The sequence below is a fragment of the Dipodomys merriami genome, unplaced genomic scaffold, assembly GCF_024711535.1.
Source record: "Dipodomys merriami isolate MVZ:Mamm:240054 unplaced genomic scaffold, mDipMer1.0.p SCAF_34, whole genome shotgun sequence".
Taxonomy (NCBI): domain Eukaryota; kingdom Metazoa; phylum Chordata; class Mammalia; order Rodentia; family Heteromyidae; genus Dipodomys; species Dipodomys merriami.
The window spans coordinates 10,944,290-10,968,840 of record NW_027204937.1 but is presented as its reverse complement, the minus strand read 5'-3'; the positions used below and the strand labels follow the sequence as shown (position 1 = coordinate 10,968,840).

The following is a 24,551-nucleotide window of genomic DNA, read 5'->3' as shown; positions in this document are numbered from 1 at the left end:
AGAGCAAGGCCCTGAGTTGGCCCCCAGTACCAAAGAAAAAGGGAAACCATGGACTAAAACAAATGTATTTTTGACAAGACACAGGATGCCCCAAAGCATGACATTTCCTAGTCTTCCATGTAGCCAGATAGTACCACACAAGTTCAGAACAACAGAATATTAATGACATGTCACGTTACGTTCAATAGGCAGAAAGTGTTCACTGAGCTATGGAGGCAATGGCTGGAGTTTAAGCAACCATCTTAGATATAAGCTGTAAAATGAGAGAGCAGCAAGGTAAAAGTAGATAAAACCTCTTAAAATGTTTGAACCCACTCTATCAGTCCTGCTCTTTCCGTCTCAACCTTAACATGAAAAATAAAAACTAAAACCAACAAACAATCTGTTTAAGGTACTTTTAGCTTTGATATTACCATCAAACTTAATCCCAAGAGAAAGGAGCAAGCTAGAGGTTGAATGATATTACCCAGCATCCCCCTCCCTGACGCACCTAATTGAACTGCTATTTACACAGCAAATGCCCCATAGAAATGCTGAAGAAATTTGAGACACTGGTATCTGACCCTGAAAACCAACAGGGATAGTACACAGCTAACCAGAGTATGAGTTGGTGGAGAGCTGGGAGAAGGAGGAATGCCACACACTGAGTGGGAAGTGAGTGGGATTGGGGATTGAGAGTCCAGACCTAGAAAGCCTTTACTGGAGATTATAATCAGAGCTTCAAGTCCCCAAACCACACTGGGAAAACAGCCAAAAGCTGCAACTATGATCTCCCAAGTTAAACTTCCAACTAGTCTGCCACCTGCTGGTCTAAATGAGAGAGAGAGAGAGGGGGGGGGGGGAGAGGGAGAGAGGGAGAGAGGGAGAGAGAGAGAGAGAGAGAGAGAGAGAGAGAGAGAGAGAGAGAGAGAGAGAGAGAGAGAGAGAGAGAGAATATTATGACTGTCCTGCCTTAGCAAATTTCAAAGACACAATATGGTTCTGTTAAGCATACTGTACTTCAGAGCTTCAGACTTCCACCTTGCAGTTGAAAGCCTGTGAACTACTCCTGTCTTGAGAAACCTGTTTGCCCAGGTAGGTGGGAGCAACACCTCACTCACACTGAGCTATCTCCCTCCCCACCTGACCCAAGAAGCTTAGAGAACTCACAGGCCAAAGAAAGCGCTCTGTCCTCCAGAGCAATACTTGATAGCAGGGATAAAACTGTCTCCCAGAACTTCAAATCCTGCAGATTAGAGTGAGGTATCAGGCCTCCCCTGCCCCTTACTGTAGGGGTGGAGCCAAGGCTCATCTACAGCCTTACCTGGGGATCAGAGTGGCTGTCAGGCCAGGCCAGAGCTTCACCATGCCTCAGAGCTGCTGCCTGAGAAGAACTTGAAAGGTTTTGTCTGGGTGGAACACACAGGTAGGAGTTAGACCTGTTCTGACAAGGATTTGTTCTTAGTGACTGGAGCATGTAACTCCCCTACATTGTCCTTCCTGTCTTTTCTCTATCCTTTCTTTTCTGCCACCATTTGCCCACACAACCTTCCTTTCTATGGGAATTAAGCATGTAGCCTGTGCAAACTATGATCTGGATGTGAGAGCCCCCAGATGCTTGGCAGTCTGATTGGTTGGGAAGAGGACACAGAGGAAGACATCAGGTTTTTTGCCCTGCCTCCTTAGATAGTCCGTTTTCCCCCTGCAGGACCTGGCCTTGCTTCTCTCTCTTTCCCCAGTAGGGGAGCCTTCTACAAAGTTGGTGTGTGGCCTGTCTTGTACTCTGGGAAGTGGTGACCCTGAAGCTGTGCAGTTCTGTAGCCTGGGCAGCCTGGCAGCCTAGCATTGATGGTACTTAGTGAGTGCCTGAGGAGAATCACTGTCTTTGGCTTTGAATACAGTTGAACACAGACATGTGCCAATTTAGCATTTCCAGGTACTGAGATCGGCAGGTTAGTAGGGTAGTGACAGGGCAGGGAATGGGGGGTGAGTGTAGCTCACACTCAGGGGGCCTCCTGTTCTCAGTCCAACCATTTTTGAGCCCTGCTCTGATCTCCCGTGGTCCGAGGGGAAGGGATGATGGTATAGAGTGGCTTTAGAAAGAGCTTAGCCCAAACTCAAAATTCAGACAAGCCTCACACATAATAATAACTGATGGTGTATTGAAACCCCATCTGTGATGTGATCTAGCCAATACTTCTGGCACATATTCACAAACATTAATCTCTTTGCTCCTTATTGTTCTGGATGTGGAAGTTCCTGGCAGAAGCTGGGCTGAGAGTGGTTTTTCAGGAAGGACTTGACTGGTAGGCCTGGTGGAGGCCTGTGGGAGGTACACAGGATTATTCTTGGGCTGAGGGGTGCTACAAGGGGGCAGAGGAGCGGACAGGCAGCAGCCTGAACGGGGCTTCCTCCTCCTGGGGGGACAGGAAAGGCTGATGCTTCTCATGGCTGCTCCCATGGGTTTCTCAGCCTGGGGATTGCTCCTGTGCACCTTGGGCTCAGCACTGGGTCCTTGATACATTGGCCACTTCAATACTTCCCCTGCTTCTGGAACTTGGTGTTTGCTAACAGATTCTATCAGCTGAGGTCCAATCCCACTGGAAGTGGCCTGTGGGACTGGACCTGCAATGATCCCCACAATCTTCTTTCTAGACACGACCTACATGTAGTGTATAAACACACACAGACACACACACACACACACACACGCACAGACTTTGCCCAACTCCAGAATGCAAGCCAACCACAAAGCAGCAACCCCCACCCCCCAGTCTCACCATAATTGGACCCTGAGTCAGCCGCAGGCTCCCCCCCTTCCCAGGGCTCAGGTTTGAGTCAGACCATGGTCCGCAGTGAGTCCCACTGTGTGGGAACAGCCAAGCTCCCCATCTTTCCCTGTGAGATCCATCAAGCTGAAACATGGGGACAGACACATGCAGCCCCCATGCCCATCTCCTTTTTGGGGGGAAAACACAACAAAAGAAACGTGCCTAAAGAAACATGTACAGAATCTTTTCATCTTCCTCTTACAGGGTCTTTGGATCTGAAAATCCAGTTTTTAGTATTCCCTTTGCAAATCTGCACCTTGTTCTGGCATTTCCATGTAGTTTTCTATATTTCTCTGTACTTTTTAATTGTAGGAGGATATGAGGTAGATGCCAATGGAATGAGCTGTATTCATTATGCTGTGCAACCAGTGCATCCCCATACCTCTTTCATCTTCCCAAACTGAAAATTCTACCTCCACTAGGCACAGATTCCTAATGCCCCTTTAGCCAGGTCCTGTAAGCCACCATTTGTCTTTGTCCTCTCTGTGGCCTTGACTCCTCTAGGTACTTCATTTGAGTTGAATAAATTGACAATTATCTTTTTGCGACTGTATTTAGCATGAAGGCTTTGAGGCTTATCCATTGCTAGTGTATCTAAGAAGCTCTTAAAGCTGAATAATAATCAGTTCTGTGCATGCATTCCCTCTCTTGGCTCTCCACTAATAGATACTTGAGTACCTCTTCTTTTGGCTATCATCAGTAGTGCTGCTATAAATGTGAGTGTGAAAATATCTCAAGACCTTGGCTTTAGTTCTATAGACCCCAAGTGGGACTTTTGGGTCACAATAATTGTATTTTTTTGAAGGCCCTACCTTACTGTTCTTTTCTTCCATAGTGGTTGCACCATTTTATAATCCCTATGCACAAGGGTTCTAGTTTCTCCATATCATCACAATTTACTTCCTAAATTTTGTAATGGTAATCCTGAGCCTCTACATGGAAAGTTGATCATGGCCAAGTCACCTTTCCCCGGCAATTCTGGGTCATCGTGGTTATGGATTATTGGCTGATATTCAGTATGTCCTTGGTTGAGAACAGATCTCCCCTATGTTCTAGGTCTATTTGTCCCAAGCTGGCCATCAAGGGATCATCTTTTCAGCTTCTTCTGGTTCGGATGACATTCCTTTACTATCAACCCATCAGTGCATTTTTCCAGAACCCGTGCAGCTTTGCCCATACCATTTCCTGTGGTTCACTTATTGTTTCTTACTTATAGTGAGCTGAGACACAAATAACCAAGTATTAGGTAAAGTAAAACTGAATAAATCCTGCAAGGGGAGGGAGCAAGGAAAGGCAGGACTCACTGAGGTGTCAGAGATTGGGGCTTCTGAAAATCTCTCTTGTCTATTTTAACGCCACTTCGTTTCTTTCCTGATACTATGGGGCTCTAGGTAGCCAACTCAATTGGAAAGCTGACAGATGTGTCTTAGATGAGTTTGGGAAGTGGCTGCTGTTTGTTCAAACTTGATGTTTTAGGATTAGGTAAACTGTACATGGTTTGGGCTCTGAACCCCAGTCATCTGTGAGAAGGTGGTTGGGGACCCAGAGTGGGGAGTACAGGTGGAAGGACCCTAGGAGTCCATATGGCCTTCTTGGTAAGGAGGGCAAGAAGGGGTGAAGGACTCAGTTCTCGTCTCCTTGTTACATTCCAATTCCCTTCCTTGGAAGAGTAATGCTGTGGCTTTCTCAGTGGCCTGAGCTCAGACCTGTCTCTGGCTCCTCCTGGATTAACACAGATCTGCCAGCCTGCTGCCACACCCTTATCCCCCAGTTCTGTCAGAAGGACCATAAGGCCCTGGTCCTTCACATCTTCCTGATGAGGGTAACCCTAACTTTGATCTTCTTATCCCTTTCATTTATCTGATAAACTGTCATTCACCTTTAAATGTATATGAAGGACATTTCCTCTACAAATCTACCTCACTGTCTTTCTCTAACTCAGTGGGTACTAGATTCTGCTGAGCCCTGTCTCAGATGGCCCTGCTCTGTTCCTTGGAATCACCTTTGCTCTCTCCAAGGCCTCATTCTACTGTATTCATGAAGAAGGAGCACGGGGGTGAGGGGTGGGGCACTCAGGGAAGAGAACCATGACATCTCACTGGGTTAGAAGTAGGATTGTGTGAAGCTGCAGCCACTTTGCAATAGTGTAGGCAAACTCTTTTTTCTTCTTCCCTTTGGCCAATCCACTGGGTGAAGGAAAATCACATTGACTAAGAAACTTGGTTTCCAGTCCCAGATCCACCTGTATTTTTCTGGGCCTCCGTTTCCCCTGCACACAGGAGGAACCTGAGCCCCTTAATTCCTAAAGTCCTTCCCACTCTGAGTTGCTAGAATTCTGCTCCTTTCCTCTTCCTGCTCTTCTGAAGATAGGAAAGGTGTGTCTTCATGCATGGAGGTAGGTATTTACATGTGTGTGTGCATGCATGTGTACTGCCAGCAGGGAAAGAGAGGGAGTCTTGGAGGATAGGGTACTATTGTATTTAGGGAAAAAGTGGCAGAGATCTTACATGCCAGCTTTCTCAAAGGCTAATGGTGTGTGGGGCTGTTTAATCATTAAAGGAAACCACCTCAAAGTCCAGCCTGCCAAGAACTGACACAGATGAGAAAGGAGATGGCAGCCATGGATCCTGAAGCCCCAGCGAAAGGAGTCAGACCTGGGACAATGCTGCGCTCAGCATCGGGCTCTGATGCGAGTCTACATGCCTACGATATCGTGGTGGTGGTCATCTACTTTGTCTTCGTCATTGTTGTGGGGATTTGGGTAAGTGAGACCTGAGCCTGGGCCTTCTAGGGAGGCAGAAGCCAACTTTTACCTTGAAATAGGACATGGAAGAGGGCCGAAGGAAGCAAATTGCAGAAGCACAGGGAAGAAGGGCAGAATGAGGCCCAGAGATGTTTGCTGGAAACCATACAGTGAGCCTTGACTCCTCACCACCTGTATCTACACCTACCACTTGGGGCCTCGACCATTCCAAACCCCTGAGCCTCACTTTCAAGCCCATATCTCTATCTCAAGATCCTAACTTGGAAGATATCCCATAGTCCTTTTAGTGTCTTGGCCAAGTTGCTATGGCTCATGTGTTCTCGGTGAAGGCCACCAGGCAAGCCCCAGGGGCCCTCTGCTCCTTATTGCTCCATGAGCTGTAGTGTTGTCAGCTGGTGACAGACTTTGAGGTCAGGAGCGCCTGAGCCCAGATCTCCACCCCAGCAGTCAGAACCACATGGGCCTGAGGATGCTGAAGTCTCTTAGTTTTCTCCTGTGGGCAGAGAAAGTAAGGTTGACACTGCAGAAAGTTGTGCTCACTCTGCGACAGGACATATCAACACTTGGCACGGTGCCTGGCATGCAGCTGATGGGCAATAAACCGCTTCTGCCATCAGTAGACCATCAGCAGAGGCAAGCACTTTCAAACTGCTGGGAGGCAGCCTGGAGCCCAGCCCTAGCTGATTCCTTCCTGAGTTGTGCCTAGGTCAGGAGCCCTCTGTGGGCTCCCGTTCCCTTCCCTGCAAGGAGAGGTGACATCTCCTGAGCAGACAGGTACTCAGCAGCTTCTGGGAGGCAGCCAGCGTGAGGAGCTCCGGGGCAAAAACTTTCTCATCCGTGAAATAATTTGTGCTGTTTGTATGTCCTCCAAGAGGATTGTAAGTGACACGGGGGAGTTCAAGCAAAAGCTCCACACATGCTAGTCACTCCTAGTGACTAATGACTTTCCTTTCTTGCACTTCTTCTCCTTCAAGGATCTCTCCTAACCCAGACCTAATCGGAGACCTTTGCCTTCCACTTATCAGAGTACTGTAACTGCTTCCAATTCATTCTCACTACTCAGCACCAGCCCTCACCCCATGCAAAGAAAGCTCTTGGGTTCCTTCCTCTGAGCTGGAGGCCTTGGGTGGGGCTCAGTGCTGGGCTCTTACCCCCATCCAGCCAAAGGAAGCCTAGAGCTGTGCAGTCAGAACAACCAATGCTTCCATCACAGAAACCTGGCTAGGAGGAGGAGAGGGACAAGCCCAGGGAGAGCCTGTCATTGTACCCTTAGATTGAGATTCCAAACCAGTTCCTAAGAGCAAACATGGGGGGCAGGGGGTGAACTTAAAGGGGACAGTAATTACCATCAGAAACACTTAAATGGCACTTTGCCATTTGTGAAGACTTTTGACATGGTTTATCTCCTTTTATTTTTTCATCATCCTTGATCACACCAGCCCTGGGAGATGGGTATCAAGGCTCACAGAGACAAAGTGACTTTCCAAAAGCTCACAACTTAAAAGGGGTGAAGCTGCCAGCCCTGTTCCATGCCAGTGTTCGTCTTCTGAGTCCCCACAGTGTCTGTACCAATAGGCAAGGGATCTCTAGCAAAAGCTAGAGAGAACCACAAGAAGTCCTGACCTCTCACCATTTCCTTTCCAGTCGTCCATCCGTGCAAGCCGAGGGACTGTTGGTGGCTATTTCCTGGCAGGGAGGTCGATGAGCTGGTGGCCAGTGAGTTGACCTTCCTTTCCTCTTCCGGGGTGGGGACGCTCAGATCCCGCTCCCTAACCACTCCTCTTCTTATTCTCTCTTGCCTTGGCTAAGGACATCTCCCACTGGGACTCCCAATGCTGGACTCCTCTCTAGCCGCAGTCACCCAGGAACCCCAGTGGCCTTGCTCACACTCAGGCCTCCCCTGGGCACCTCCAAGGTAGTGGTAGGGGGTCCAATGCCAGGCACTGGACCTACAGATATGGGTCTGGAATGTCCTTGTTCTAGAGAAGCTCCAAGTAAGCTGGGAGATAGAACAACATTGGCCCAAGTTGAGCTGGGGAACTTGGGAGAGCTTGGAAGAAGCCTCTGATCTTGATATATACACGCCACCCTCACACCCTCACATGCAACCACGTTCACATGCATGCATGCAGATTCTATGACCACACACTCATATGCTCACCTGCAGCCCCTCACACTCACATGCTCACGCTCATACACTCACACACTCATACTTGCACAGTCTCACAATTACACACCCACACGGTCACATAGCACACACTCTCACAAGTCTCACATACCTGTGCTCTCTCTCACATCCATTCACAGGTGCAAGTTCCCTCACAATCCAGTCCCACCCAGATCACATTCTCCCACACTCACATGCTCACATACTCACACTGCAACTACACACTCCTGCTCACACATCATGGCTCTGCTCAGCCAGTGTATCACAATCATGGCTCTGGAAATAAGTCAAGATGAGGAGAGAAGCCCAAGAGGAAGCAGACTCCTCTGTCCAGTTCAAGAGAATGCCCACGAGTCAGGCTGACGGCCCATTCCACTCAGAGAGGACAGAACTCTGGGTCCCATGGGAGGTTTGAGGAAACTACAGGCTGGTAAGCAGGAAAAGGGTGCAGAAGAAGGGGGCCTAGGTAAACACCCCCCAAACCCAGTACAGACACCTGTGGAGAAGCATGGATGCATTGCCTACCTTTAGGTAGGCCAGACTGTGAACTGGGCCACATGCATCAAAAACATGGGCCAATCTAAGGCCACATTCAGAAGCAGCACTGGTGCAGGAAGCTCAGTGGAGCAGTGCTGGGGTTGTGTGTCTAGGTGTCATCCAGTCCTGGGACTGTGCCCTGAAGGGAGTATATGTTTGGGAAACAGGTCAAGGAAGCCACTCCTGCTCAAGAGAGACCAGAGGGGTCCTTCTCCCAGGATTTTCCTCTGACTTTGTTCATGGTACCTAGCTGAGACCCAGAAGTCCTGGGAAGAGTTGGGAACAAGAAGCCATGGGCTGGTGGGTGAGGTGGGCATGTCTCATTGCTCCAGGGGGAAGCGAGCCCCAAGCTCTCAGCTGTGGTGAGTGCTTCATCCAGCTCTTCCTGAGGGTGTTGGAGTGAAGGAGGGAGTGAGGGCATGTAGGTGCATGTATATGTTCAAGGTGGTGTGCGTGCATGAGTGTGCGTGGGTGTGAGTGCATATATAAACAGGTGCATGTAAGTACTTGCATGCATGTGGCTATGAATGCATATGTAATGGGGCCAGGGGCCCCTAAGGTTGCCATTAGGATCTGCACAAGGACTGGTGTAATTTGGGAAGATTACCACCCCTTCCTCAGATTCGGATGGATATTAAGTATATCTAGCATATGGAAAGTCTCATACAATGCCCAATAAATGTCAGCCCCCTGCTTCCTCCTCACTGCTTGTCGTCCTGATTTCCAGATTGATTCACATTAACTCTGGCCCCTGACCTATGACCCCCACTGTGCCTTGCAGATTGGAGCATCTCTGATGTCCAGTAATGTGGGCAGCGGCTTGTTCATTGGTCTGGCGGGGACAGGGGCTGCCGGAGGCCTGGCTGTAGGAGGCTTCGAGTGGAATGTAAGAAAACAGACCTAGCTGCCCCTGGATAAGGAGGACCTGAACCCAGCCCCTTCCCTGGCCTCAATGTTGAGAGAAACTTTTATAGAGAACCCATTTAAGAAATGAGGAAAACAAGGCCTAGAGGAGCCAGACTCACCTGAAGTCAGCGAGTAGGCCAGGGATCAGGTTCCAGGTTCTCTACCTCGCTGCTCAGGGCTATTCCACAGTAAGAGGTTACTCCTCCATTGCCATCTACAACAATCTGGATGCCTTCTTCTCCCTGTTCTCCCAGGCATCCTGTCTGCTCTTGGCCCTAGGCTGGATCTTTGTTCCAGTGTACATTGCAGCTGGTGTGGTCACAATGCCACAGTACCTAAAGAAGCGATTTGGAGGCCAGAGGATACAGGTGTACATGTCTGTTCTGTCTCTCATCCTCTACATCTTCACCAAGATATCGGTGAGTACCACACTCCAAGGTGGCTAGCGTATCAAAGGCTTAATACTGAGAGGAAGCTGACAATCACAGATTGGATAGAAGAAAGTGGGGAAGGAAGGAAGGAAGGAAGGAAGGAAGGAAGGAAGGAAGGAAGGAAGGAAGGAAGGAAGGAAGGAAGGAAGGAAGAGAGGGAGGAAGGGAGGGAGGGAAGGAGAGGGAGGGAAGGAGAGGGAGGGAGGAAGGGAAGGGAGGGAGGGAGGGAGGAAGGGAAGGGAAGAAAGAAGGAAGGAAGGAAGGAAGGAAGGAAGGCAGGGAGGGAGGGAAGGAGGAAGGGAGGGAGGGAGGAAGGAAGGAAGGAAGGGAGGAAGGAAGGAAGGAAGGGAAGGAGGAAGTAGGGAGGAGGAAGAAAGATGAATGGAGGGAGAGAAATAAAAGAAAGATAGAAGAAAGGAGACTAAGATCTACCTGCTTTCAATGCATGCAATGGGGAAGTCAAAAATTTAGTGCTAGGCATTTAAGTGAACAACGTCCCTATGTTCTAAGTACTCTTGGTTCCGAGTTTCTTCATTCCCTTATATTTTTATTGATTCTTTTTCAGCAGCTGTTCCTCAATTGTTTAGAATGGTAGTGTTACTGATAATGTGATTTCAGATTGGGGAAGGGCTTCACTCTGAAGTCCTCTAAGGCTTCCTCCATACTGGGTCAGCTGTGGGCTCAGGGAGTGGCTGGCTGAGCCTGTGTGTGACAGGAAGCAACTTGCTGAGTTCCTACTCTGAACTCCCAACTTTCTGCTTCTCCACCCTAGCGTTACCTTCACCTCCTCAGCCTTCAACTTTATTTCTCATCAAGCCTTCGTGGATAGCTTATGGCTACTGGTTTTCTTAGCTTCAGAATATTCTTTAAATATGCGTTGAAGTATTAGTGGCCCTTTAGCATCTGTAGGGTCAAGTACTCCTCAGTAGGGTACTTCAGGCTCCGAGTCTTTGTGTGATGAAGGCTGAGGGCACCTGGTTTGTCAAGCAGGTAAGTGAGGCACCTAGAGGAGCCATGCTGAGGACCTGGGGTGGCCTGGATGTATGGGTCCTGGCTCTTTGCAGACTGACATCTTCTCTGGAGCCCTCTTCATCCAAATGGCCTTGGGATGGAACCTCTATCTCTCCACAGTAATCCTGCTGCTCGTGACAGCCATCTATACCATCGCAGGTAAGGCAGACAGAAGGTTGCTTTAGGATGGAGAGTCAGAGCGAAATAGAAAAAGAACTATTGACTGGAATAGACATAGAGGGAAAGACTGAGGGACAGAAGCAGAAAAAGGGACATAGAGACACAGATCCTGAGAAAGAAGGAGGGACTGAAAGAGAGAGGTGCAAAAATAGAAAAACACAAAGGAACAAATCAAAAGACAGAGTGAGAGAGAAGAGGAGGTTGGAAAGGAGAAATGGGGGAACAGAGGCAGGCATAGGCAAGGGTAGAGAGATGCTAGGAGGTGTGACCAAAGACCAGCCACACCAGGGAGAATGGCAGGGGAGGGATCAGGGAACTGTTCTTGGGATTAGAACCACCATGCACCACACTGGCCAGGGCTACAGACCCAGGCTTTCCTACTCAAAGGAGCTCACACTAAGCTGAGAACCAGGGAAAATAGCCCAGGACAGACTTGCTTATGGCTATGTTGGATTTGAAAGATGGGAGTGATTAGATAGGTCTGGGAAGGGAACCGAAGAGAACATTCCTGGTGGAGCTCACAGCATAGCTCAAAGAGTGGACTTGAGCTATCACTAGCAACAAGCTTTGACACCATGGCTCTGGGGCAGATGCTCTAGGAACAGAACACTACATCTGAGCAAACCAGATGGTGTCAGCATCTACTTGCCCAGAGTGGGCTAGAGTATGATAAGGCCAGTGACACAGACCACTACTAAGAAGGCTCTGTGTCTTCTCTGGTCTCCCCAGAATGGCCAAACACAAGGTAGGCTGCTAGAAAGGACCCTTCATTGATGCTGACCGGTGTGTCTTCTCCTTGAGTCTTCAGGAGGTCTCACGGCAGTGATCTACACAGACACTCTGCAGACAGTGATTATGGTGGGTGGAGCCCTGGTCCTCATGTTTCTGGGTAAGAAAGAGATCTAAGTTTATCTCAGCCTCGCCCCTAAATTACTCTCTGATCTGTCTTCACCACCTTCATGGCATGCCTGGAACTTTCTAGAGCACAGAGTCATGTCCCTTCTCTGGCCAGGATTCCTAGAAGTAGAGATTTCTCTACTCCTAATCCTGAGTCTTAAGCTTAAACTCCCTCGCCCTTCCTCATTCCTGTTCTTCATATCAGTTCCCCGCAGAGCCCTCATGGGACTTGGGGCAGGTAGCACAAGCTCAGGGGTTTTTCTCTCACGGTGTCTTTCCCACAGGCTTTCAGGAAGTGGGCTGGTACCATGGCTTACAGCAGCAATACAACCAGGCCATCCCTAATGCCACAGTCCCCAACACCACGTGTCACCTCCCCAGGCCTGATGCCTTCCACATGCTCCGGGACCCTGTGAATGGGGATATCCCTTGGCCTGGTCTCATTTTTGGCCTGACAGTGCTGGCCACTTGGTGTTGGTGTACAGACCAGGTAATGCTCCTAGGTAGGCTTGTCCTGGCACACCAGAAAGTGGAGTGGTTGTCTGGATACGCCGAAATCTGGACTTAATTTAAGTTTATCGTGATCCTATCTCAACTGAGCAGCCACCTCCACCACTACCATTTCAGGTCATTGTGCAGAGGTCTCTCTCTGCCAAGAATCTGTCGCATGCAAAGGGAGGCTCAGTGCTGGGGGGCTACCTGAAGATCCTCCCCATGTTCTTCATAGTCATGCCTGGCATGATCAGCAGGGCCCTGTACCCAGGTAAAGTATCGTCTTACTCTTTGGGCACAGGGATGCAGGCCTTGTGAAGGGTTTCCAGAGAAGGTGTTTAGGAGGCAAGATGGATCAGAACAGGGACCAGCAAGCCTGTACCTTAAGATCACATAAGAACAGCTGGACATGTCTGTGGAGATGGAAGGATTGCAGTTCCAGGTCACACCAGACAAAATGATGATGAAAGATCTCAAAATACTATTTGATCTGGTGTTGTTATCCAAGTTACTTGGTAGGTGAAAATAGGAAGGTCATGCCCAGGCAAAAAGATAGTAAGACCCTCTCCCAGAAAACAGTCTAGATATGAAGGGCCATGTCTACAATCCCAGCTACTCAGGAAGTCTAGATCAGCCCAGGAAAATAGTCCCAAGGCCTACCTGAAAAATTAAAGCATAAAGAAAAGCTCAAGGTGTGGCTCAAGTGGTAGAGTGCCTACCTGCCAACCATAAGGCCCTGAGTGCAAAACCCCAGTTCTATAGGAAGGAAGGAAGGAAAGAAGGAAGGAAGGAAGGAAGGAAGGAAGGAAGGAAGGAAGGAAGGAAGGAAGGAAGGAAGGAAAAGAAGGGAGGGAGGAAGGAAGGAAGGAAAAGAAGGGAAGGAGGGAGGGAGGGAAAAGAGGGGAGGGAGGGATGGAGGAAATTATATAAATAAGACATTGCTGGCCAAACATTTAAAAACTATTGAAGTAGAAAACAAGTTGTATTTGAATACCCTTTTGAAAATCCTTTATCACTTCTTTATATGGAAAAAATTAAGACTTTTTTACCCTGTCTGAGGATATTTATCTTTACCAAGATCCAAGTCCTAAAACCCCAGAGAATCCATCAAGCTTTGCAGTGTGGTACATGAGCAAGAAATTTGCAAGAGCTCTCGCCCCTTGACCTTCTAAACTGTGTCAAGACTCTCCAGTGAACACTTTCCTAAGTGTCAGAAAGCAAATGTCAGCCTAGTCTTAGCAGGCACAGGATCATGCAGCTCCAACTGCCTTCCCTTTTCTTGTAGATGAAGTGGGCTGTGTGGACCCTGATGTCTGCCAAACAGTCTGTGGGACCCGAGTGGGATGTTCCAACATTGCTTACCCCAAGCTGGTCATGGCTCTCATGCCTGTGGGTGAGTTCCGCCTTTCACTTCACCTGTCTGCCTCCTCTCATCCCTGACCCAAGAGGGATTGCAATACAAAGAGATGAGAAGGGGGAAGAGAAAGACAACTTCTGTATCCCCCACACACACAGAGTCACGCTCCCTCAAGCATTATACAAATGCTGTGTTGGTGATGCAGGGATAAGAGGCAGGTCCCTCATCCCAGGTTTATGCATCCTTTTAGATTCATGTAGAGAACAGTAGAAAGTCACTCATGTAGCAACCTGATGGGGACTAAGCAAGCTCCAAATAGGCATAGTCTGAGGATTGTCAGGAAGAGAAGAAGTGGAGTTGAGTCCCAAGGAACATCTTGGGCAGAGCAAAGGGTCATGGAAAACACTTTTGCAGAGAGATGTGTGTGCAAATCCTCAGGGAAAGGATACCACACAGTGTGAGCTGAGAGAATCCAAGGGCATGCTCAGCAGCAAAGTAGAATATCTCCATGCTGGAAAACAAGCAATGGAGAGCAGTGGGCATGTTCAAACCAGAGCATTGGTGACTGGCTTTGCACTTTGGAAGAACACGGAGGTTAGTGAGGAAAAGCCTTGGGGTGAGGGCAAGGAGATACAATGGTAAATGGCATTAGTGATGTGACCAAGCCTATAGCTTTAGAATTGGAAAGAAGGCATTTAGACATATTTGTGAGGTTGCACTGGAAGGAGCCGATGACTGAATGCATTTGAGGGATCAGAAAGATCACCTAGGTGCACACACTATGTGGAGTAGGTGAGGAAATTTGAGGCCCAGGGAGTATAGAGGAGTTACTTAAGTCCACAAGGTAAGGCAAAGGCAGAGCCGGGTCTAGCTTTCTGAGTTTTCAGCTTCCTTATCTGAACTGAACAGGAATTTCCCCAATGCCTTCTTCATTCTATCCTCATCCCCAACTTCTGGCTCTGTATGCTGCTTCTGTGATCCGAGAAGGATCCTAATTGCTGTTCACTCAGGCCTTGTGTCTCCCTAGGTCTACGGGGCCTGATGATCGCCGTGATCATGGCTGCTCTCATGAGCTCCCTCACCTCCATCTTCAACAGCAGCAGCACCCTGTTTGCCATCGACATTTGGCATCGCTTCCGCAAGACAGCGACAGAGCAGGAGCTGATGGTGGTGGGCAGGTGTGTTGGCCATCCTTCCATCCTCCAGAGTGAACCTTCCCTGTAGGGCCCTTACCTCTGTCTTGGGTTCCCACAGGCAGCCAGGTGTGGGCTCCAGCTTGGCAGTCAGAGCATCAGGTCATTCTACAAATGACTTTCTTTATGACCCACACCTCCAGACCACTTCCACTCAGAATGGATGAATAGGGGAATGGGAGATGACACAGTATGAGGTAAAAATGTGTAGAAGAGTGTCAGCTTATAGCTTATTACAATGGACTTTGGGATCAGCTGGGGAATTTTACTTATTTAGTCCACCCATGTGCCACACCCTTGTGGTGGGAACACAGGATGGGCCATGTGCCCTTTGACCAGGATTTTGCCAGCACCTAAGAGAAAGGTGAAAACATGATGGGGATCTGTTTTTTTTTAAAATAAGTTTTTTATTGTGAAAATACTATACAGAGGGGTTACAGTTACATGAGCAAGGTAATGAGTACATTTTTTACCCAGCATTGTTGCCTCCTCCTTTGTTTTTCCCCATATGATCCTGTCCCCTTAACTCCTCAACTACACCCCCGAACCCCACCTAAACTGTAAAGTTTGTTTTTCACCATAGCATCTTATACATCTCATTGTTGCAATGGGTCCACCTGTATCCCTATTTAAACATTTTGTTTTTTCCCTTCCCCTCCCCAAATTATACCAATATCAAATACAGTGAAAACAGGGGTTATACCATGGGGGAGGGACATACAAAGCAACAAAAAAAATCACATGGTACCTTATAAATACATTAGAAACAATAGCAGGGGATCTGTTTTAAAGAAAGTCTTCTCCCAGTGATGCAGAGCCTTGAACACAAAGAAGTAGAATTTGAATGTTATCTTATGCTTTTAAAAGCACAATGTGATAGATACCTTTTCTTATTCTCTATAGGCCAGGGTTTTTAGATTATATAGTATTTAAGGGTTAAGGGGTCCTTTCTGCAATCTCTACTTCATAATTTAAGCCCACCCCTTACTTTAGTCTCTTGCCTGAAGGCCATATTCTCCCTCATCTCATTTATCGCCCTGATGTGTACTCAGTGTTCCTTCCACCTGAGTGCCTTCTGCATTCATGAAGTTCTGTAGCCTGTGCTCTGGTAGAGGAAGGGCTCATCACTGGATATGAGTAGAACAAGGATGGGGAGATTAGGAAGATGACTGTCACTTGGGTAATCCTGAGAGAAGAAAAGTGGGAGGGGAAAAAAGAGAGAGGAGAGGACAAGAACTTCCAAAAGAAGGACCCCCTTATTTCTGCACACCGTCTGCTTGACGTTGCTGCAATTATTTAAATCAATTGGTGGGATTGTGGCGTCCTCTGCTGGATAGCTGTGTTATAGCACCCAGCACATCCAAGACAAGTTTTTCGTGAATTTGTTCATTCTGCGCATTTATAAAATCATACGTCAAGAGTGTCTTGCAGACTTAGTTTTGAGTGAGGACCAGTTGAAGGGGACTCTGGAGAAGAGGTGGAGACACTGCTTAAACTCAGTGCCAATGTAAGGCTAGAACCATTCCCTAGAAAGGAGTTGTCTTGAGTAGGGCTGGGAGGCAGAAGTGGAAAGAGAACCTAGACAGTGTCCAGAGATCACTCAGTGGCTGGCTGGTGAATGGATGGAAGGTACTGGTTAACCCTTGAAGAATAGTTAGGAAGTACAACCTTGCAGTCATCCATTACATAAACATAAGCATTTTAAAATTTTAATTCTGGAATTCTGATTTCTAGGGTCTTTTAGCAGCCTGAAATTTCTACCTCTTAGTGTCTGAGATTTCTATTCCAGTGGCTATGCACCCCTCTTTTCTTCCTTCCTGGTTTTTCTGCATGACCTTCATTCTACCCTGCACCAAGCCTAGCACATTGAGCCTTACAGTGCTTCGCGCTGTCCCCATAGGGTGTTTATCGTGGTCCTGGTTGTCATCAGCATCCTCTGGATCCCCATCATCCAGAGCTCCAACAGTGGGCAGCTCTTCGACTACATCCAGGCTGTCACCAGCTACCTGGCCCCTCCCATCACCGCCCTCTTCCTGCTGGCCATCTTCTGCAAGAGGGTCACAGAGCCTGTGAGTGCCTGCTTCTCCTCCTCTCTTGCTGTACAGCAGGGGCACTGGAGTTGATGATCTGTGGGTCATCTGGTTTGAGGGACGTTGGGCAAGCCTAGAGCTTCCCTAAGCTTCCAGTCTTTAACTACTGTCATCTGATCTAAATTCATCCTTTTCTTAACAAACGTTTATCAATCCCCTTATGGCAACTGCGGGATGTGGTGGCTAAGAAGGTTCATGCAGGTCATCATCAATGAGCAAGCAGAGAGGAGAGATGATTAAATAAGCCATCATCTGTTGGGAGAGTACAGAGCACATAGCTTTGGGAATCCAGGAAGGAGAGTAGGAAAGACTTCCTGGAGGAAATGACATCTGGTCTGAGATTTGAAGGATTAATGGGAAGGAGAAAGTGTGCTGGACAGAAGGAATGGTGTGTGGAAATTCTAGACACTTTGAGGATCTCTGTCCCACCTCCAACATTATATTGTTCTGTATAAGCAAAGTCATACCATGGCAATGGAGGTGATGATGTGTAAACTTACAAGGTTTAATGTAACTGCATTAAAACCTAGCAGAAATCTTGGAGGAAGCCAGAGATATCAGAACTGAAACCAGGGTTACTCCCCAGAGTAGGAGGAAGAGCCAGGCCTAAATCAGCTGGATGAACTGTAAGGGGTATCGTAGACATGCCTTCACACATACATGTGACAGCTCAAGGTCACCCCAAAGGGCATCATGGTGGTGTGGTTCTTTGAGGCACCACCCAAGAGAGGTGTCTACTGTTTGCAGAGGTCTGATCTTGCTGATAATTATGACACATAAAAGGACCCAGATGAATTCTGAATGTTACTACTTATTTTAGAGTTTTAAAGCCAGGCTCAATATCTCACGTTTAAAATATAATTATCTGATCTATTTATGCCAGGAATAGGTAAAGGTTAGGGATAAATGGAACTATAACAAATGGAAGATCTCATTTCTTCTTTCTTTTCTTTTCTTTTTTAGAAGAGAAAGCCTATATTCTGATTTCTGACCTACTATAGAAAGCTGGAAAGAGGATCCTAGCATGTCTTGCTTATTTCAAAAGTGTATCTCTTTTATCTAGATGTTAAATACCTACTGCTTGTATTTATCCATTTCCCATTTCATTGCATGTAAAAAAAACCACTCCAACCTAGCCAGATTGAAGCATTGGGTAGTCATTCAACATAGAGACAGAATTTCAATCCTAGTGAAGTTCTGAAACCCACACCCTTTCAGTGCACAACTCTACCTGTCTTTTAAGTCAGACACAGACTATATTAATGAGGAGCACCCAAAGATAGACTTGCTGAACAGTGTCATAGCCCGTGGGAGGGAAACTTAGGGACAGAGCATCCTTTAGCTTCCTAGGATTTTCCCATCTTGCGTATCACTCCTGCTTCTGTCTACCCTCTCTCTATAGGGAGCTTTCTGGGGCCTCATGTTTGGTCTGGCAGCTGGAGTTCTGCGCATGATCCTGGAGTTCTCATACCCAGCGCCAGCCTGTGGAGAGGTAGACAAGAGGCCAGCCATTCTGAAGGACTTTCACTACCTGTACTTCGCCCTCTTCCTCTGTGGGCTCACTGCCATTGTCATTGTCACCATCAGCCTCTTTACAACGCCCATCCCTGAAGAAAAGGCAAGTGGTGTGCTCATGCCTGGAATCCACCTCTGGGTTTTACCTTGCTGGGCTATCCTTTCTGCTGATGCTACATGACTGGCCTTGGGAGGGGAAGCTAATTGGGCCATGATTCCCAAGTGAAAGGAAACTCTTACATGGGTGAGGCATATGGTTTAGGTAGTATAGTTCCTGTCTAGCAAGCGTCAGATTCTGAGTTCAAACACCAATACCACTAAAAGTAAGAAAGAAAGAAAAAAGGAACTCACTCAAAAATTACTCAGCGAGTTCCTATTGCATGTCTGTGCTGGGGTTACAGAAGATGAATGGTTCATGCTAGTAACTGTCCACCACAAAGACATGTGTCAATAAACACTTTTTATACGAAGAGGAAATGCAGAGGACCAGGTCCAAGGGGGGAGGGACCAGGCACAGCAGGGTGGGCAGTTTCTATGTGGGACCCAAATGTAGATGCACCAACAAGATCATTCTGAGTTGGACCTTGGAAGAGTAGGGGCATTTTTTAAATGATAAATGAGAAAAGAAAGAGAATTTACTACATGAAGATCAAACATACCTCCCTCAAGCTTATTGAATTCCAACTCCTTGAACACTGACTTACAGATGCATGTGCATTTTTCTCTTTTTCTGCCTCTCTCTCCCTACTCCACCGCACCCCTGTCCACTAACTCTCTCACCAGCAAGCACCTCCAGTCCTGGGAAGGCCACCACCACCACCAAGGAAGGAACCAGAGCCTTCTTCCTCTCCCACACCTGGCTCTTTCAGTCACTCATCAGCATCCATAAGGATTCTTTCCTGGACTGAGGATGTAGCTCAGTGGTGGAGCACTTGCCTAATATGCATGACACCTTGAATCTGAATTTATTCGCTAAGAAAAAGAAAAAAGACTTCCTTTCTACCCATTAGCTCAAGCACTATTTCTTGCTTTACTTTTCCAACAGCCTCCAGACTAGACCTGTTTAATCTACCCTGAGAAGTCTGGAAAAATTCACTTCAGTCTGTAGTGATTCTCCATGGCCTTTAAGAAGCTTTGTTTTTGTTATTGTTTTCATATCAGTTCCCCTGCCTAAACTTCAAAGGCTTTCATGAGAAGGCAGCTACATCTCTATCCAGCCTCATTCTGTGAGTTCCCAGGTCTCTATTCCAGCATCCAGCACAGATCTGGTGGAGATAGGTACTCAGGAAAAGTTCATATTAGAAGAAAATGGCAGACAGACAAGGACACAATCTGATGCCTGACTCCTAAGCCCCAGTTGCTGCAGCTCTGATGGCCTCCTGTGAATGAGCCTCTATTTCTATGTCCAAACATTCTCCAGAGACACTGACACCAGCCAGCATTTCTTCTCCCTCCAGCTTGCTCGCCTGACCTGGTGGACACGGAAATACCCCACATCTGAGCTGGAGAAAGAGGACTGTGTGAGCAAGGAGAACACCCCAGGGTTGGCAGAAAGACCATCTAGGGTGAGCTCTGAAGCAGGAGGAGAGGAAAAGAGCTCTAGTCAGGACCAAGAGCAGCATGGAGGTAAGCTGAGAGCATGCCTGAGAGAAGGGTTCACAGAGGAGCAATGAGGACAGACCCAGTGTAGGCCTCCCAAGGTTTCATGTTGGGGTGATGTTGGATAGAGGTGTCTCCAGAAACCCAACGAAAGCCACCCTCCCTCCACTTCTACATGACCGTTGAATTGTTTGATAAGACAGTTGAGTAAAGCAGATGAGAACCAAAGTACTGCCTTCAGAAGTGGTAAAGTGTAAGCTGGGCACTGGCACTCATGCCCGTAATCCTAACTATACTGGGGGCTGAGATCCAAGGCTTGTAGTTCAAAGCTAGCCTGGATGGAAAAGTAGTCTGTGAGACTCTTATCTCCAATAAGCCAGCCAAAACCCAGAAATGGAGGTGTGGCTCAAATAGTAGAGTAACAGACTTAAGCCAATGAGAGTGCAAGACCCTGAGTTCAAGCCCTATTATAGGTGCACATGTGGCGTGCTGCATGCACGTGCATGCATGCACACACACACACACACACACACACAAATACATGCACACATGTAACTAATAAAGCATAAGTAGGAAGTACACTTTCTCACACTGAGCCTAGCATTAGACAGAGTGCATTAGACAGAATTCTAATCAGACCATCAGACCCCACCAACAGCACCACCTCTAAACGACAGTGGGGCTGAGCCCAACAGGAACTCTTTGCCTCTTCCCCTTGTCAAACCTATCCATGGGAAAAATTTCATCACTTGGCTGGATTAAATGAACCTATTGCAGAAAAATCAAAGAACATCACATTTACTGAGTTCCCACCACATGGAAACATCAGAAATAGCAAAGAAACATGGGCCCTGAGTCCCCACTGCCACTTCATTTATTCGAAGAGGCTTAACAAATCTAACTACAGTCACACAGAAGCATGATTGTCCCTCATGTTTCCACACACTGCTCCAAAGCCATGACAGTTCCTCTGTGGGTGTCCTTGAGCTGCTGATGGTCATGTTCAGTGTGCATCTTGGAGGCTCTTAAATGTGTTAGCATAGAACATAAACTAAACTTTAGGACCTAATGGGGCCCCTGTATACGTAATGAAGCCATAATTTCCTGTCATGAGATTAAACACCAACATGCAGATATTCAAATGACAAAGTGACATTATGAGATTTCTCAATTGTTTCTTTCTCTGGGGGTGGGGGGGGGGGAGTCTAAACGGTGGTATCCATTTGCAACTTAAAAACCCAAGTCAATTTCTCTTGTCCTTCTGAATTGGAAAAGTCAATGAAATTCAAGTCTTGAGTTTGTTTCCTGTCTCAGAGACGATTTGTGTGCCTGGATAGTTGTACCCAGTGCTTGGCATCAAGGTTGGCAAAGCTCTATTAGGCCTCAAAAAAAAGTTCTCTACCAGCCCTGGGATGACCAGCTTTCTATAACTTCAGTGAATTAAAAACATAGACAAGGAAGTGGCAGTGGTTTGGTGGCTCAAGTGGTAGAGCACTCACCTTGAGCTGAAGAGCTGAAGGACAGTTCCCAGGCCCAGAGTTCAATCCCCATGACCAACACAAAAGAAAAGAACATAGACAAGAGAATCAGCATTGTTTGCAAGATTTTCTACTGCTCAGTTCAGCCTTGCTGGATCCTATGTTGTTCTTGAGGCCTGAGCAGGCTACCACATTTCTAGACAGCCACTAGCCTATGAATGACATTATAACCTCCAGAATTTCATCAAGGTGTGAGGCTCAGAGCTTCAGTAAGGCCTATGGATAAGAAGCTGTCTACAAAGCTGTTGTAAACACTCACAAACTTCCATGGTTTCACATATGTGGCCTCACTTCAGAAAGCACTGTCCCAAAGACCAAAGTCCCCTCCCTGGCTCTTACCAGTTGTTCAAGCTTATTTGGCAACCTATTCAAGTTGTATGGCTCTTGCAGCAGATGCTGGCATCTCAAAATTACTTCTTCCGCTTAAAATGCAGGGATCGGGTCCAGGTCTCTAATGCTGATGGCCTGGAAAGACCAGCCTGGGATCATAAGCTCTGTGTAGGTGAGACAGTCATCAAGGCAGGGAGGATAAAGGAAAGAAGGAAGCTGAAAAGTGTCTCCCAGAGGGAAACAGGAGGGACTGCCATGGCTGCACTCCAGAACTGGACAGACTTATGCAGTGACACAAACAAACCTACTCCCTGCTGGTCTTCATGCCCAGGATAAAGCCACCCCAGGAGCAGCAGAAAGGAAACTGCTGCTTATAGATGGCTGCTCACCAAAGAGGTAAAGAGGGCATCTGATTAAACAAGCTGTCGGATGACAGATATCCCCGCCCATCCCAATCACTTCCAAGAAGGACAGAGATGCCAGCTCTTCTGCAAAGGCTCCTTCCTGCTGAAAGAAACATCAGGAACAGGGAAGAAGTAGCCCCCTTAAAGAGGGGGCAGGCAGGTGTAGGTCATAGAGTAGAAATTTGTATGTTTAAAGTTTTTTAAAGTTAAAATAGAGTAAACCTGAAAGAAGTACATACATTCCAGATCTAATGTTTAGACGATAATGAGTTACTGCATTCCACTTCATAACAACTTAGGCTATGTGGGCTCTGCAGGTATGTGACTTTAAGCAGGCCTCTCCCTTTTTTTCCTCTTTCCTTCCTTGCTTCCTTCCTTCCTTTCTTCCTTCCTTGCTTCCTTCCTTCCTTCCTTCCTTCCTTGCTTCCTTCCTTCCTTCCTTCCTTGCTTCCTTCCTTCCTTCCTTCCTTCCTATTCTTTTTGTGCCAGGTTTAGCACTTGAACTCAGGAGCTTCACCTTCACTTGGCTTTTTCCTTCAAGGCTAGAGTGCTACCACATGAGCTATGCCTCTACTTCTGGCTTTTTGGTGGTTAATTGTACCTAAGAGTCTCATAAACATTTCTTCCAGGGCTAGCTTTGAATCATGATCCTCAAATCTTGGCCTACTCAGTAGCTAGGATTACAAGTATGAACCACCAGTGCCCAGCTGGTTCCTCCTTTTTCTGAGCCATTTTTTGTCCTCCAGAATGGGGGAGCCAAGTCACATGGGCACTAAAACTCTTGGACTCTCTGATGCTCTGGTATGCTAAACTCACCAGGTACCATGTCCCCAAGGCACCATGTTCCCAAGCCATTTGATAACAAAGCACTCTGTCTCAGGGATGTCCTTCCAGTCTCCATGAATGGCTTTTAAAAAAATATTAATTTGGGGGGGCTGGGAAGGTGGTTCAGTGGTAGAGCGCTTGCTTTGCATGTATGAGGCCCTGGGTTTGATTCCTCAGCACCACATAAGCAAAAAGAAAAAAGCCGGAAGTGGCACTGTGGCTCAAGTGGTAGAGTGCTAGCCTTGAGCTGAAGAGCTGAGGGACAGTGCCCAGGCCCAGAGTTCAGACCCCACAACCGGATCCAAATAAAAAAAAAGAATAAAAAATATTAATTTTATACTTACTGTGCTATCTGCTAACTTTAAACACTGCAAACAGTTACTTCCTATATTACTACTTGAAACTTTGCTTTTGAGAATTGTGCTCCTTTCACCCTCAGATCAGACCCTCTGCCCACCCTGAGGAGCTTTGTTTGCATACGACCTCACACTCATCTGAAGCTTTAGCTGGCTCCAGGGCCCAGTTCCTGGCCTCCAGCACAGGGCCCTGCTCCATAGCAGGGGCAATCATCCAGTCAAATGCTTCCCCCTTCCCAAGGGAGAGAAAGATCCCTCTGTGTGTCCTCATTCTTGACTTGTGCTCTGAATTGAGATAATGGTCGTGTCTTTCACCTTTACACACCATCTGCCTGAAGCAAGAAGCTTCTGCCATGTTGTTAATTTGGATCCTATGGCCACACTCAGAATGCAGCCTGAAGTCCCCTGCTGCGCACCGAGCCTGTGGTCCTGCACAAAGTGCCCCCCTCCATCTTTATGTGTACTCCACCCCTTTCATCATCTTCCCCCTCTCACTCCTTTTCCATTCTTATCTTTCTCCCCAACTCACCCTCCCCTTCCCCTTCTGCCTTTGTCCCCCAGCCCCATGCAGGTCCTGGGGAAGGCAGCTCTGGGGCTGGCTCTGTGGGCTCTCTGGAACCCCACCACAGGCCCAGAGCTCAGCAGAAAAGGAGGAACTAGAGAAGAAGCTGACCAGCATTGAGGAGGAGCCGCTCTGGAGAAGTGTCTGCAACATCAATGCCATCCTCTTGCTGGCGGTCGACATCTTTCTTTGGGGCTATTTTGCTTAACTTCATAGACCTGGCCTCAGCTCAGGCTGATTACACAACCCAAACCCTACCAACCACCAAGACAGCCTCTCCTCCTTACCTTGCTATCTAACCTGGAAACTATCGAGGTCAAAAATGTCAGATCCCCTGAGGAGCATCTAACTCAGCATGCCTAACACGTGGAGAAATGGAGGTCCAGAGAGGGCACTAAGTTTGCCTCGCACCACACAACATCATTCACATTGGGTTTTTCAACCTTGGCTATTACATTGTCTTACATTCTTACCTCTGAAACATTATTTCCACAGTCTTGGTGAGTCTGCTCAAGAATCTACTCTGTATGTGTGTCTTCAGATTAAAATAAAAAACAAGTAATAAGATTTTGTGAAACTCCAAGTGT

The 24,551-nt window shown here is 47.4% G+C and overlaps 1 protein-coding gene across 1 annotated transcript; it reads left to right on the top strand.

The window, feature by feature from the left end:
• Positions 1 to 1,244: 1,244 nt before the first annotated feature.
• Positions 1,245 to 24,512, top strand: Slc5a9 (solute carrier family 5 member 9). The gene is made up of 15 exons (XM_069987284.1): positions 1,245 to 1,405; positions 5,370 to 5,571; positions 7,219 to 7,290; positions 9,060 to 9,164; positions 9,439 to 9,603; positions 10,680 to 10,785; positions 11,615 to 11,695; positions 11,988 to 12,193; positions 12,331 to 12,466; positions 13,481 to 13,588; positions 14,580 to 14,730; positions 16,646 to 16,814; positions 18,238 to 18,453; positions 19,808 to 19,976; positions 23,964 to 24,512. Exons 2-15 carry the CDS (start codon positions 5,410 to 5,412, stop codon positions 24,170 to 24,172), a joined length of 2,055 nt encoding a protein of 684 aa, XP_069843385.1. The 5' UTR covers positions 1,245 to 1,405; positions 5,370 to 5,409; the 3' UTR covers positions 24,173 to 24,512.
• The last annotated feature ends 39 nt before the right edge of the window (positions 24,513 to 24,551 follow it).